This window comes from Symphalangus syndactylus, chromosome 7 (assembly GCF_028878055.3).
Source record: "Symphalangus syndactylus isolate Jambi chromosome 7, NHGRI_mSymSyn1-v2.1_pri, whole genome shotgun sequence".
NCBI classification, from domain to species: Eukaryota; Metazoa; Chordata; class Mammalia; order Primates; family Hylobatidae; genus Symphalangus; species Symphalangus syndactylus.
The window spans coordinates 132,049,084-132,063,695 of record NC_072429.2 but is presented as its reverse complement, the minus strand read 5'-3'; the positions used below and the strand labels follow the sequence as shown (position 1 = coordinate 132,063,695).

The 14,612-nt window shown below is 48.8% G+C and overlaps 1 protein-coding gene across 1 annotated transcript in view; it reads right to left on the bottom strand.

Annotated features, from left to right (window-relative positions):
• Nucleotides 1-14,612, bottom strand: part of TG (thyroglobulin) — a 275,016-nt gene that overhangs the window by 17,455 nt on the left and 242,949 nt on the right. Inside the window, exons 44-45 of the mRNA XM_055287302.1 lie at nucleotides 4,404-4,585; nucleotides 1,285-1,392 (exon numbers count right to left, since the gene is read on the bottom strand). Coding sequence (XP_055143277.1) covers nucleotides 1,285-1,392; nucleotides 4,404-4,585 — 290 coding nt within the window. The remainder of the gene's footprint in view (nucleotides 1-1,284; nucleotides 1,393-4,403; nucleotides 4,586-14,612) is intronic.

Genomic DNA, 14,612 nt, shown 5'->3' with positions numbered 1-14,612 from the left:
TTATGGGTTGGATAACTTATGTTCCAGATACTGTCAATGCCAACCCTAAGAGAAAAAATTATTAGCCTTATTTTGTAGGTAAGGATATTGAAGATCAGAGAGACAAAGAAAACTACCTATGATGGCACAGTGGGGTATACGGTGTGGCTGGACCCCCACCTCTAAAGCTGCAGTCCTTTCACCCAGCTCCCTGTTGCCCATAAAATAGACCATGGATGTGAGTGATGAATATTCTTGACCCCAGGTGGCAGGCCTTGCTCCCATTCTTATATAAAATAAAACAATAATGCTCTTGCATCTTTTGGAGACATGTGTTCCCTGATGATCTGTTACCTGTGAATGCTTATTGGAGGCTGAACACAAGGACACCACTACTTTCTTCCCCCTAGAGGAGTAGATTGTCTTGCCAAAGGCAACTCACTGTGATCTGATGTGGTTTAATGCACGAAGTCACTGCCTCAGTGGGAAGGGTTCTGGGGTTTTCCCACATGGATGAATGGCTCAGGACTGTAAGCTCATGGGGCAGTAGAACAGATAGCCCCATAGTCCTCCCTTCAAAGCGCCAGTCATCCAAGTCCCCAGCTACCCTTTTTGCATTGTTCTTTCACTTTGAAGCTGAGATCATGTGCGTCCCTGTCACTTAGTCTCTCTGCTTCCTTTGTTCAGCTATTGGAGCTATGAAACCCAAATATTTCTTTTCTTCTTCTTTTTAAAATCTTTTCCTTGGCTTCTGGGAAACTCACGGCTAAATTCTATGCTCGCTGCTTGGCCCTTCCTTTATGGTTGGTTTTCTTTCGCTTGCACCTTATTTCTCTTTCTCATTTTGATGACTTTATTGCACCTGATATTTTATTCTAAGGGTGCTGGAACCTATCCTGAAAGTAAGAATGATATATAAATCAAGCATGAATAGAACTTCCCTTTGGTTGAAAAAAAGCCTTTTTGTACTTTGGAAAGTCAATGTCTTAAGCTAGTGCTCAGTCTCTGGAGGAACAAATATAGAGAGTAAATGAAAAAGCCTCCTCTCTCAAGTCAAATTAATCAATTAATAACTAACATTGCAGTTCTAAAGTGTGTCATCATCATTTGCAAAGCCTTTCACGTCATTTTTTTTAACTTTCCCTGCCTACAAGACAGTGAGATGAAGTGGCTACTACAATTATTTCTGTTTCTCAGATGAGGAAATCGAGGCTTAGAGGGGTTAAGTGGTGTGTCCCATGTCATTGAACTGGGACTTATCTTTCGGTTTTACCTTCCTTTCTCTGCTTCCCTGCAGCGTCTTACCTGCCACGGCCATAGCTTTCAGGAGCGTGGTACATGAAGACGTTTCCTCGGGCCCTCTTGGCCCAGGCACTGGCCATGTCGATTATAGGGCAGATGATAAAGTAGTCCCTGGTGAAAGGAGAACATGGGGGGAGTCTGGTTAAACATGGCTCTATGGGCAATAGTGCTTGAAAAGGGCTTCTCCCAGCAAGCGGCCCCCTGGGCCCCCAACCCACCCCTGCCCAGGCCTACAAGAACACCTTCTTCCCATTCCCCAGCAATGCTCTCCAAGTGGCTCCACTACCACACTGATGGGAGAGCCAGAGCATGGTAGGTACACAGTCCCCTCTGGTAGGTGGTGGGCTCGAAAATTGGCGTCCATGCTGATGTATTTTAGGCATCAAAAAACCCATGAAATAAACATCTTCCCAGGACATCAATTTCACTTAAAGATGTGGAAGCAAAACATTTTATAGTAACATAAATGCAATATACAGTGGAGTTAAATACAATATACTGTGGAATGGAACATAAAATCATTATGCATTTTAAAAGAAGTCAGAGCCCGCAAAGATAGCTCAGGCATTGGTACCCTTAGCTCAGCCCAGTGGCTCTCGGCAGGGGAGATTTTGCCACCTCATCTCTACCTCCCCTAGAGAACCGTTTGGCAATGCTTGGAGACATTCCTGGTTGTCACAACTGGGAATGGACAGGGTTGTACTGGCATCTAGTGTGTGGGGGTCAGGATGCTGCTGAACATCCTACAGTGGAAAAGGGAGCCCCACAAGAAAGAAAGATTCGGTCCAAAATGTCCAGATGAGGAGGCCGAGAAATCTCCCTAAGTTATATATTTGCTCTGCGTTTGAGGGTAGCATGAATCGATTTCAGAAGCAGTAGCTTATAAGAGTGGGGCCCTGCGTGTGCTGACACACAGGCTATGTGCTTAGAGAGGCGGCCCCGGCCAGGCCAAGAGTCAGACAGACCCTGGCTGACCCTGGGCCCACCAGGTTTTCAATCCCATCTGCATTGCAGAGTAAAGGTGAGATACTCAGCAGTTCTTTTATCTCCTTGAATCTCTGTCTTCCCAGCTGAGAAATGGGGCCAAGGGTCCCTACCTGGAAGAGGTTTTATAATGCCCCAGTTTAATAACACCCATGGGAGCCCCTCAGCAAAAGGGGTGCCCGTCTTCCTTTCCTGGTCATTGGGATAAAAGCCTTTGGTGAGTCTGCTGGGTGCTCGAGTTTTCCCAGGTGAGGCTCTGAAGTTGGGTGGGGCACTGTGGGTATCTTGAGGGCAGATGAAGCCAACTGAGTTTCCTCCCGTGCACCCTAAGGCATTGTGAGCAGGACAGGGACAGGATCAAACCTATGGGGAGCATCACGCACTGGCAGGCCTGGGGTGGGACACTGCCCAGGAAACTGCCAAGGAGACAGGGCCAGGGCCTAAGTCTGTGCCAGAGAGAAGGAAGGCCTGAGCTGAGGTTGAGCTGGAGTCCGTCTTCTGAGTGAGGCCTCCCTTGGTGATGTTGCCTTCACTCAGTCTCAGCTCTCACCCCAGCACGCAAGTTGTCCTTAAGGTCAGATAAGGCAAAATTAAGGCAAGAACCTAGGTTTTCTGATCTCTAGCCCTGAGCTCTCTCTGCAATGCAATCTAGCCCAGTCCTGACTTAATTATAAGCCTCTCAGGGTCAGGGACTGGACATCTGAGAGTTCTTGTGGTCCAGCCCAGGGCAAAGCCTCCCAAAATAGCTGTTGGCTGTTTAATCTAAAGTGGAGATCTCCACTAGAGGGAAAATTAAAGCCTTTTAGTCCGCAAGATGCAAGTGGGTGGTACAGTTTTATTCTGAGCCAGTGACCCTCCAGTTGGAAACCACAGGCTCCTGAGTGGAGAGACCAAGCAGGGCAGTAGGTCTCTAACACCTTCCAGCCCATCCCTTCCCAACAGGCTCCAGTTCACCAAAGGATGCTGAGCCTTGACATTGGCTCTGTCCCCAGGGACAACAAGCAAATGGTCAGTGTGGGCCTTCCGGAAAGACAGAGAAAAGGAGGCACAGAATGCTAAAAGCACTCGCATCCCACCCATTCTTCCCACTGGGAGCAGAGAGCCCTCAGGAAACCAAGATGCATCGCCTGTGAGGGGACTCAAAGGTGACCTGAGAGCTGGAGTCCCCACTGTGGTCTCATCCTAAGGAGCTCAGAAGGAAGAAAGGACTGGAGCCCTGGTTATTTTCTTATTTCTATTCAAAAATCATTTCTTGTGCATCTGCTGTGCGTTTCTATAAAAGTTCTCAGCCTGAGTGAGCTCATGCAGTACCAGGAGAGGGAGGCAGCTCTGTCCTGACAACCCCTGGGGCAGGGGCGTGCTGCAAGAGAGGGACCCTGGGGACAGCAAGGCCTGGGGGCTGCAGCCTTTGGCCATCTTGGGGTGGGGGTTTGGGCAGCCTTCCCCAAGTGAGAGAAGCTTGAGCGTGAACGGGGACAAGGCGTGTAAGCAGTGGATACAAGAAACAGCAGGACCCAGAGAGAGGGCGCAGGGCTGTCAGAGCTTGGGCTGTTCCTGTCTGGGGAGTGGTATCAGCCACAAAACCTCCCTGCCTCCAGGCCTCTGCTTCCCACGTGCCAGGTGAGCCTGGGCTGCAGGGTGGAATCAGCTGAGGGAGCTTTGAAAAATGCTGCCCCACTATGGGCCCTGTGTGTCACCTACCCTTTAAATGCTCCCATGGGCGCCTGATGGGCAGCCAAGACTGGGGGCACTGGGCTCAGTGAATGCAAGGCCAGGAGCGTGGAAGGTTGTCCTGAGCATTTGCTGAGCGGCTGCCTCAGGTGGAGCGTGCACCAGGCACCTCTGGCAAGTGCTTCATCTCTGCCCTCTGACAGCTCCCTCATGGCCCAGGAAGAGCCAGTCACCCCTCATTTCACCCATTGGCTTGGGGTTTCCTGGCAGCAGGGTCCACCCTACATGTCCTCCAGGGCTTCCCCTCAGCAGGGAAGCTCCGCCTGCTGTAGGCTAAATGAATGATGCAGAGGAAACCTCAAGCACAAAGCCACGTGCCTTTATTTCTCCTTCATGATGTGAACATGAACTGGGTCCGCTCTGAAACATAGCAGTAGGAATCTGCACCCTCCTGCAGCTTAGCTTACCGGGTGGCATTCTCCAGAGCCCGGGAGAAGGAGGCGTAGTCGTCCGTGGAGTGCTCCAGAGAGTAATACCATGTAGCAGCAGCCTCGACGCGGGCATCTGAGTCCTCGCCGCCCAGGGAATTCTGCAGCGCTTGGTAAAAGGCTGTTTTGCTACTGGTCCGACCTTGACTTTCCTCAAATTGCTAGAAAAAAAAAAAAAAAAAAAACATATGAAATTCCCCAGTTGGATTCTGAAAGGTCCAAGTCAGTGTCCCTCAAACCCTTGCTCTAGAATTTTCTCTCTGGGAAGCAGTGGGGCATGGCATTAAACATAAGTGGAAGCCAGACTGTCTGAGTTTGAATCCCAGCTCTGCCTCCTTCTAGCTGTGTGTCCTTAAGCAAATGGCTATCCCCCTCTGTGCCTGCCTTCCCCATCTGAAAATGGGAGTGCCTGCCACATAGGATTATGGCAAGTAGTTAAAATGGTACCTGGCACTTAATAAGTGCTCTGTTAATGTTAACCATTGTTGCAGTCTGAGAACAGGTCAAACCCCTGAGTTTCACTTGCTTTCCCGGGCTCCTTGCTCAGCCAACTCATGATTAACTGTGGTCTGGTCCTGTTAGGAGAGCTAAATTCAGTTTCATTCATGGACTCAGTCACTCATATAAACGCTTCATGCACACTTTCATACAGATAGTTACACTTCACCAGGGCCAGCAGTGCCCCAGGCTTGGAGAAACAGCCACAAACATGCCAATCAAGCTCCCTGTCTCTTGGGGCTCACGTTCTAGTGGGCAGAGGTAGAAAATGAGCAAATAAATGTACGGTATATCAGGGAACAGGTGCTACAAAGAAATATAAGGCCTTATAAGAAAGATAGGGAATGCTGGGGCCGGGGTTATTTTATATAGGATGGCCAGGGAAGGCATGCAGTTCTCTGGGGGATGTGTGTCCAGATGGGAGCAACGTCTTCTATTTTCTTTTCTCTGTCTTTCTCTTTCCTTCCTTCATGCTTCCCCTTTTCTCTCTCTTCCCTCACCTTCTCTTCCCCTCCTCTTCTCTCCCCTTCTCTCTCTATTTCTCTCTGAAATTCCCCCCCTTTCTCTGTTCCTTCCTTGTTCTGGTGTTGCTGCTGTCTGCACTGTGGGAGTCTGGGGCCATTCACTGCCTTCCCCCAGGATCCAGTTTCCTCCTGTCTGAAGACAATGGGCAGGGGAAAGTCTGGGATGCAGCCCCTGGTGTGAGGCCCAGCCTCCTGGGCCCCAGCACAGTCCTGTGCTATGTGTTTACATATTTCTAGGACCTTATGTAAACGGTGAAACGTGCTTATCAGCACACTCTGGTGTGTTTAAATTGCTTCTCCAAACATTTACAAGCACACAGGCCCTGTGATTAGAATTCCATCAATGAGCAATCCCTCCTGGGTAAGCACAGCCCCTCCTGGGTGGGAACAGCTCCTCCTGGTTGAACACATCCCCTCCTGGGTGGGAACAGCCCCTCCTGGGTGGGCACAGCCACTCCTGGGTGAACGCAGCCACTCCTGGGTGAACACAGCCCCTCCTGGTGGGATGGCTGACTCTCCATCCAGCTGAACGAGAAGCCAGGCTGAACTACCCTGTGGACTAACTGATCCTTCAGGGTGACTGAAGCCAGGAGGGCGTGCAAAGAGGGCTTCGTTCTCATTCTATCAATAACATTTTAATTATTGGAAAAAAAAAGTCTGGAGCAAATATGAAATTGGGAGATCTGAATGGTGAATCTGTGAATATTCATTGTATCAGCAACTTTTAAATATTTTGACCATAATCATGTAAGAAAGTTATTTTATACATACAGAACACACATAGACATACACACAGACCTGAAATAGCATTCACGAATAATGTTCACTCTCCATACTCTTACCATCTACAACGCATCTGAGAGTTTCCATTCTATTCTATCCTAGTCTAGTCTAGTCTGTTCAAAAAATACTCACCTACAATCTATTATGTAGACTCTACAACCTGCTAATAGTTTAGGGAAAAAACTGCATTGTATTATCTGTCCTTTTCTGCCTGGAATATTTCATTACAAAAATGATATTAGTAACCCACTGGCACCCTTCTTACTGTTTCTAAATTTTGTGCTAAACATTTCACATGTATGTTTCAAGGAAGCATCAAAATAACAAGGTGAATTGGGCACGATGTTATCCCATTTTACGAACCATGATTCTGAGGCCGAGAGAACCTGCCTAGCTTGTTTAGGGTCACACAGACAGGACGCATGAGGCGAGATTTAACCCCAGGTCTTACTGCTGGTAAGAGACAGGCTCGTTCCCCCAGTTATAACTGAAGCAGGACCCCACATCAGAGCTGTGGACACTGGGACCTCGGCCCATGGAAGGATGGTGGTTTTTGCCCATGAAGTGCCTGGCCCCGAGCAGTGAGAAGAGCATTGAGTTTGGAGTCAAAACTTAGGGTTCAAGTGCTAACTGCCAAATTTGGGGGGGATCTTGGAAAATATATTTTTTCCTCTCTCTGAGCCAGACATCCTCCAAATGTGAATGTATTGTGTGTATTCATATGGGCCCTGTTTTTGTCTCCTGTGAAGATGAAGTGAACAAAGCAGTCGCCTGCTAAGGATCCCACTCCTAGTCATGGCTGGTTGTTCGTGGGTGCGGGCTAAGAAGAGCCAGGAAGTCTCAGTGCAAGGAGCAAGGGCTGGAGCTGGCAACCCAAATCTGGGTTCCAGCTCTTGCGTTTCCCAGCTGTGTGGCTTTGGACAAGTCACTTAGCCTCTCTAATCCTCAGGCTCCTCATAGGCAAAATGGAGTTAAGTAAAATCTACTTCACAGCGTTGTTTTGAGAATTAGAAATAAGGTTTTGAAGCACCTCGCTCAAAGTCTGGCGTATGCCCTTAATCAAAGAGACCTACTTGTATCCATCATGGGTTTAATTGGTTTCAATTAGAAAACTGAAGGATGAACACAGGGCCCCAAACTGCTTATTAAATGAAGAAAGCATTTAAAAAATGCTATGTGTATCTATCTTCATGGAAGAAGGCTCTCTTGCTTTTATTTCTATTCTAATTCCTTCATACAAATAATATGAATATTTGAAAAACTGTGCAAGAAAATCTAATAGTTCGTTCCAGTGGCTGTCTCAATGCTACGGCCTGTTTGCTCAGCTCTGAGCTGTGAGCAAGGAGACTGGGCGATGAGCGAAGGCAGGTGGGACAGGCAGAAGGTGCCACATTCGAGGGCCAAGTACTGCTCACAGATGCTTTATAAAGAAGGAATCCATGATGCCCCCACCTCAGATATTGGGTGGGTCTAATGCCCTGGGCTGAAGTGGAAGTGGAGAGAACTCAGTTCTGGGAGCCCAGGAGGATACAAGGACAAGGGTGCAGTGGCACTAAAGTGGGTTCTCCCCAGGCTGCTTTGCTACATGGGAGGCATAATCTGCCTTCAAGTCTTAGCAGAAGGAGCTATACTGAGGTCTGGGCACCAGGACCTCCAAGTCCCAGCACCCGCTATGTGGCAATCACTGTACAAACTCGAGAGAGTGGCTTTCTCTCTCGGCACCATTTTCTCATACATAACATGAGGGGGTCATAGTGAGAGCCCTAGCCAAGACACCAATGCCTCCTGGGCTGCAGAGGAGTAAAACAAGTTCATAAACTATCTCCTCCCTGCACAATGCCATTTGCTGGAACTTAGAGGAGACTGCTGGGGGGTGAGAACGATGCTGACTGAGCCATGTCAGCAAAGGGAGTAGCCGAGGTCAGCACAAGTGCCACGCACCAAGCACCCATTGTGTGTCAGATGCTGTGCTGGGCCACTGGTGCACCCTCTTCTCATTTGCCCCCATAACCATCCTGAGACGGTGGACAAGGAAACTGGCTCAGAGAGGCTAAGTGCTGTCTTACACAGCTGAGTAAGTCACACAGGTGGAGAACAAACCCAGCTGTGCCTTGCCCTTGCCAGCCTGACGAGCTGCCACTGGGCCTTCAATTTCTGCCACTGGGCCTTCAATTTCTGCCACTGGGCCTTCAATTTCCCAGCTGCCACTGGGCCTTCAATTTCTGTGACTCCTGAGAACTGGGCTGCTGAAATATTCCCAAAATGCCCAGGCCACGTGAGGAGTGCTGTTTCCTCAACACCAAATGTTCTCTCTTCCTTTTAAGCCTTTGCACCTGCTGTTCCTCCTGCCTAAACACCTTTCCCTAGTTTGCCTGGATAACAGCTATTGAACTAGACACATGCTTTTTAATCCAATAAGCGTTAAAGTAGACGGAAATCTTGATAAAATACAGATTCTGACTCAGCAGGTCCAGAGTGGAGCCCAGGAACGCGCATTTTAACGAGCACCCAGGTGATGCTGATGCCGTTGGCCTGGGAACTTCACGGTCAGCAATAAGATTATAATAGAACGTCCAGGTTTTGCTCAGGGCTCACCTCCTCCAGGAAACAGGACAGATAATGGTTGAAAGGTCAGGCTCTAGAGATAACGGTTGAAAGGTCGGAACTACCTTGTAGTTCTGGGACCCCGAGTAAATTGCTGCCTCTCTCTGTAGCTCAGTTTCCTTCTTTATACAAGGTGGATAACGAAAAATGCCTATTGCATGAATTATTAACAGATCCCAATGAAACATGCACTAAGTGTTTAGCACAGTAGTTGGCCTGTGGTCAACAAACGTTGAGTGATGATTATTAACCTGTCCCTGGCTAAACCAGGGGCCCCCATGGCCCTCAGGACCCAGGTGCTGTGATGTTAGTTCATTTGCCTATTGTTCCAGAGTACTACATGGCAAAGGGGGCAGGGATTGTGTCCACAGCCCCAGTGCTCAGTATGGTGACAGGCATGTCATAGGTGAATATTCATTGAATGAACGACCTCTGTAGAGATAATACAGGTTAGAGGCTGAAAGTAGGATGCTAAAGTCAAACCTCTTCGGTTTCAAATTCCAGAGTTGGAAAGGTCTGGGCTTGGAGGCTAACTGTGCGACTTCTTAGCTGTATGAACTTGGAAAAGTCATATAATCGCTCTATGTCTATTTCCTCATCTGTAAAATGGGCACAACAAATTACCCTCATCATAAAACTGTCATGAAGTTAGATGAGATGAAACCTACAAAGTGCTTAGCACTGTGTCTATTGTCATTGTTGTTAGATATTTGTAGACTCAGCCTTGAGCCCAATTCAGACAGGCCAGGGAAAGCCCATGTCTTAAAGAGAGAGGCCTGAGCAGAGCTTTGTCCCCACTGAGCTTGAGCCCAAACACTTGGAACCCCTTTTCTAAACCCCTGCTAGATAAAGGAGTGGCCCCCAGGCCAGGCGCGGTGGCTCACACCTGTAATCCCAGCACTTTGGGAGGCTGAGGCAGGCAGATCACGAGGTCGGGAGATCGAGACCATCCTGGTTAACACAGTGAAACCCAGTCTCTACTAAAAATACAAAAAAAAAAAAAAAAAAAATAGCCGGGTGTGGTGGCACACACCTGTAGTCCCAGCTACACGAGAGGCTGAGGCAGGAGCATGGCGTGAACCTGGCAGCCAGAGCTTGCAGTGAGTCGCGATCACACCACTGCACTCCAGCCTGGGTGACAGAGTGAGACTCTGCCTCAAAAAAAAAAAAAAAAAAAAAAGAAAAGAAAAGAAAAAGGAGTGGCCCCAATCACGGACAGAGCCTCCTTCATGGGTTATGCAGAAACTCCTTCTAAGATGAACTTTTAGGAGTGCTAGGACACCAAGCCCTGGGCATTGCAAAAAGAAGTCTCTCTTGCATATAATGGTCTAGAACAGCTTCACAGCCAGGTAGCTGGAGGGACGAGGCCCAGTTTATGCTCCCATGAGACTGAGATTAGAGTTCCACATTTTATGGGGATCTGAGACATTAACTGCGTGCAGCCTTAACGACTGGTCAATATTTTGGAGACGACCCAAAAGTTGTCTCCCAAATAGTGGGAGATAAATTCCCAAGCCCCACCGGGGTGCAAGGGAATGTGAAGGGGCACATTTTCAGCAAGACCTGGGACACACATTCCTTCATGATTGGCAAGGCCCTGAGCACAGATGCCATTGCCAGTTTAATTAGAGAGTCAGCAGGCGGGAGTGGGGGCCACCGTGTGACTGCATGTGCTGACTTCCACAAGCTGTAATTACAGGCGGGGTCTGCCTTAGACAGTAGATTTGTTACAGGCAGGAATTACACAAAGGGCTGTCATGAACCGGCCAGTCCTTGGTGTGTGCTTTTAAAGGACTGCCATTAACACATCCTAACGAAAAGTAAGAGCCCTTGGAAACACTGAGGGACTGAGCAGGGCCTCAGCATCAACCTGCATGTCTCGGGGCCCAGTGGATTGAATGTGAAATTTGGCATTTGAGAGACTCAGGTTCAAATCTAGCTCTATTCTGTGGCCTCATTTGATTCACCTCCAATGAACAAATGTGTTCAGTAGATATGCCTGTCTGTGCCTTCATTTCGGGTCAGTAAAATGGGGTTGATGTTAGAATGAAATGCATTAATGATTATAAGGAGGCTGACACATGGGAGACAATAAATATGACTTCTCTCTTCCCTCTAGTTAGTAAATGATTAAAAAGAAAATCAGCAAGGCAGGTGAGAAATGCCCTTATGTTCACGCCGAGTGGTGTCTGAGAGACACGATGAGAACCCATGGCTGCAGGCCCTTGCTGTTCATCCTACCATCCGTTCGACAACTATGCTCGGAGTGCCTGAGTATGCCAGGAGCAGCTCCCGGCATTTGGGACACATCAGCGAACAACTGGGCTGTTCTCTGCCTGCGTGGGGCTTCCAGTTCTGTGAGACAGGCTGACAATATACAGCACATCTATGTGATATGGACTGTCCTGGGGCGATAAGGAGCAAGATTAGTGCATAGAACAGGAAGCCAGAAAGGGGACGAGGGTGCTGGCCGGTGAGGGTACCAGTTGTGCCCTGGGGAGCTGGGTTAGGCAGGGTGGAGGATGGTTGAGTCCAGACTGGAGAGGGTGGGGTTCAGACATGCGGACAGCTGGATGAGGGGGAGCAGCGAGGTCCACGGGGTCAGTGGAGTGATGAGGGCAGAGGAGCAGGGGAGAAGCCAGAAAGAACAGAGGGCTGGGTGGCTGGGAGAGCCTCACCCTACCTTTTGCTTGTTTGCTTCAGGCGGGGCCCGGGAAAAGGGCTCCCCCATCCTGGTTTGCAAATGTGACCTGCCAGAGAGCACGGAGCACAGAGCAGGCCAGGCCGGGTGTCCTTGCATTGGCCCCAGGCACTGCAGGGCCTCAGTAAGGAGCCGACTGGCCCCTCAGCGCTGCTTCCCCCTGGCCCTGGCTCCTGCTGCAAACCCCAAGGCCAGCACACTCTGCAGGTCACACTGCCCTCTCCTCAGGGAATGGCCCTTCCTCCTCTTGGACTGAGGGCCCTCCTTCTCTCTGAGGTTCAGTCTTTGCTGCCCACAGCCCTGGAGCCCCTCACTAGGCAAACCTCCCCCTGGCTCTTTTGGACCTTCAGTGTGCAGCTCTTCATGAGTCCCACCCGCACCTAGAGCTAAAGTGCCTGCCTGGAGGTCCCCAACAGGAGGGTCTCCTCCATCTGCCTCATCCAGGTGCTCTCAGCCAGATGTGCACTCCAAGAGCATCTCTACGTGGTGGGCTCCAACTGTCCTACAGCCTCTTTACCATATGGCCATCTGGCTACCCCAACCTCCATCAAGGTCACTGATGACCTTGCAGAGGTCCACCAGCAGACGCCCCATCCCCCCACTTCTCCATCTCCTCCTCCCAGTCAGCTCTGTCTCAGGCTAATTTCTGGAACCCCCTTCTGCTGTCTCTGCCTACTCTTGAAAGCCGAGGCTCCCAGCTGCCACCCCGTCCCTTTTTCCTCCCATTCTGTCCATGAATGCTTGTGGGGTGGGGCCATTTCCTCTCCTTGCTTCAAGAATGACCTATTAAGCTAATGATTCCCAAATCTCTCTCGAGCTTGAACCTCACACCTTCATATAAATGCCTCACATCACCTGGAAATCTCTCAGGCCCATCAAACTCAACCTAGGCCCAATTTAACTTTGTCATCCATATGTGTTCTTCCTCACCTCTAGAACCTTCTTCCCCTCCTATTTCCCTATCCTTAGTGACTAAGACCAGCCCTCAATTACCTGATTAAAACACAGATATTTCCCGATTGCTCCTAAATTCATTCCCCTCTTCCCCTACATTTTGCTGTAGCCTGTGCCTACAATCTTCCTCCTGAGTGACACCTGCCCCCACCTTCGGTCCACCCCTACTGCTGTCCTAGTTCACAGCACATCTCCTCTACCACACTGGGGCAGAAGCAGAGATGCTGCTCTTGGCAGGGGCCTAGGGGAGGAATGCTTGGTACACAGACAGCCTGTAGTCAATTTTTGCTCATTGATTATGCTCCAATTTTTGAAAAATGGTTGTAACATCACAGGTTTGAGAAGAAGGAGACACAGAGCAGAATCCCCACCGGAAAAGTAGGAAGCCTATCAGAGTTCACCTGCTTCTTGCAAGATTATATGAATGGATGAGTGAATGAATACACAAATGCTCCAGAATTCTCTAGAGCTCTGAGGTAGATAGAGACACAACACTCCTTTGTTCATTTGAGGGACACGAATTGAAGACCAACCTAGTAGGACCTGAGGATTCCAAATGGACATGACACAATTCCTGTCATGGAGCAGAGCTTGGTGAAGTCAGTGGGGTCAGTTGGTGAATGAGCAAAGTGCTCTGGGAATCCTGGGTGGCCGTTTGCATCCAGTGGAGAGCATCATTCAGTGGAGACAGGGTGGGTTTGGGAAGAAATGTGACCATGTCCTCACTTCCCCTCTTCCCCCAGCCTATTCCAATCAGCCTTTCCTTCCCATTATGCCACTGAAATGGCTCTCATCAAGATCTCCCATGACCTACAAGAGCCCAATCTCTGCCCTCATCTCTCTTGACTCTGTGACATTTGACCTTTGCTTCCTTTTGGAAATGCTTTCTTTTCTTGGCTTTTGTGATACCGCATGTTCTTGGTTTTCTTCCGAATCTGTATCTATAGCCCTGACCTCTCCAGTGAATTCCCAACTCATATAGTCAGCTGCCAACACAAGATATATCCCAAATCTGATCATTTCTAACTGTGACCATGTTTGCAACCCTAATTTAAGTTACTAGCTCAACCCCTGGATTTCCACAATAGAGCCCAATCTGATCTCTACTTCCTGTGTCACATCTCCTTAGTCAATTTTCCATATAGCTGCCAGAAATGTTCCTTTTTAAAACAAGTGAATCAATATAATCACCTTCTATTATTAGCTTGAAACTTTCCAGTAACTGCCCACTGCAAGGAGAATAAAGTCACTTTTCTGATGGCCTGCAAGATCTCATAACTGGTCTTCTTCATCCCTCTGACTTCCTCTCCTCCCAGTCCCTCCACTGGCCACTGGATCTCCTAGCACTGACCTCCCTGTGACCCCCAAACAGCCAGGACCACTCCTGCCCCAGGGCCTTTGCACCCACTCTGTACCTCGATCCCCATCACTGGCTCCCCATTGCTCAGGCCTCAGTCCAGAAGTCACCTCCTCTGAAAAGCCTTCTCTGACTGCCCCTAAAGTATTTTCCCCATTCCATCACCTCCTCTACAATGGCCCCACTTCAGTGTTCTTCAGGGCACTTCTAAGATCTGAAATTCTTTATTTACTTACATCATCTGTGTCCTTTCATGAGCATATGAACTCTCCGAGTCAGAGGCTTTATCTGTTTAGGTTCCAACTGTTCCCTCGAAAGCCTAGAGAGAATCCAGCACACAGGACCCTCTGAATAAATCTGTGTTGGAGAGATGTTGCATGGGTGAATGCTCGAATGACTCCTGACTTCACTGCTCCTTACAGTGTTAAGGGACAAGGGCTTACTTCTCCATCAAGCACAGCTTGCTCAGGGCCAAGGGCTCACTGCACTTTTAGGAACTCACAAAAGTATTTTCCTTCTAATTTCTTTTAAAATCAGAAGAAAAAATATAATACTAATGAAAATATAATAATGAATCCAGCCTGGTTTACATTCATCTTTATAACAATGCAGTCACGAAATACAATATTTTAATATTTTGGGGGGGACACGTCAATCCTTCTGATCCTCAGCTTTCTCTGAACCATAATCCCAGCTCACAGGGCCCCTGGGGAGAATTAGACAAGGTGACGTGTAAGCGTCAGCTGTGAGGGGTAATGTGGGGTTAC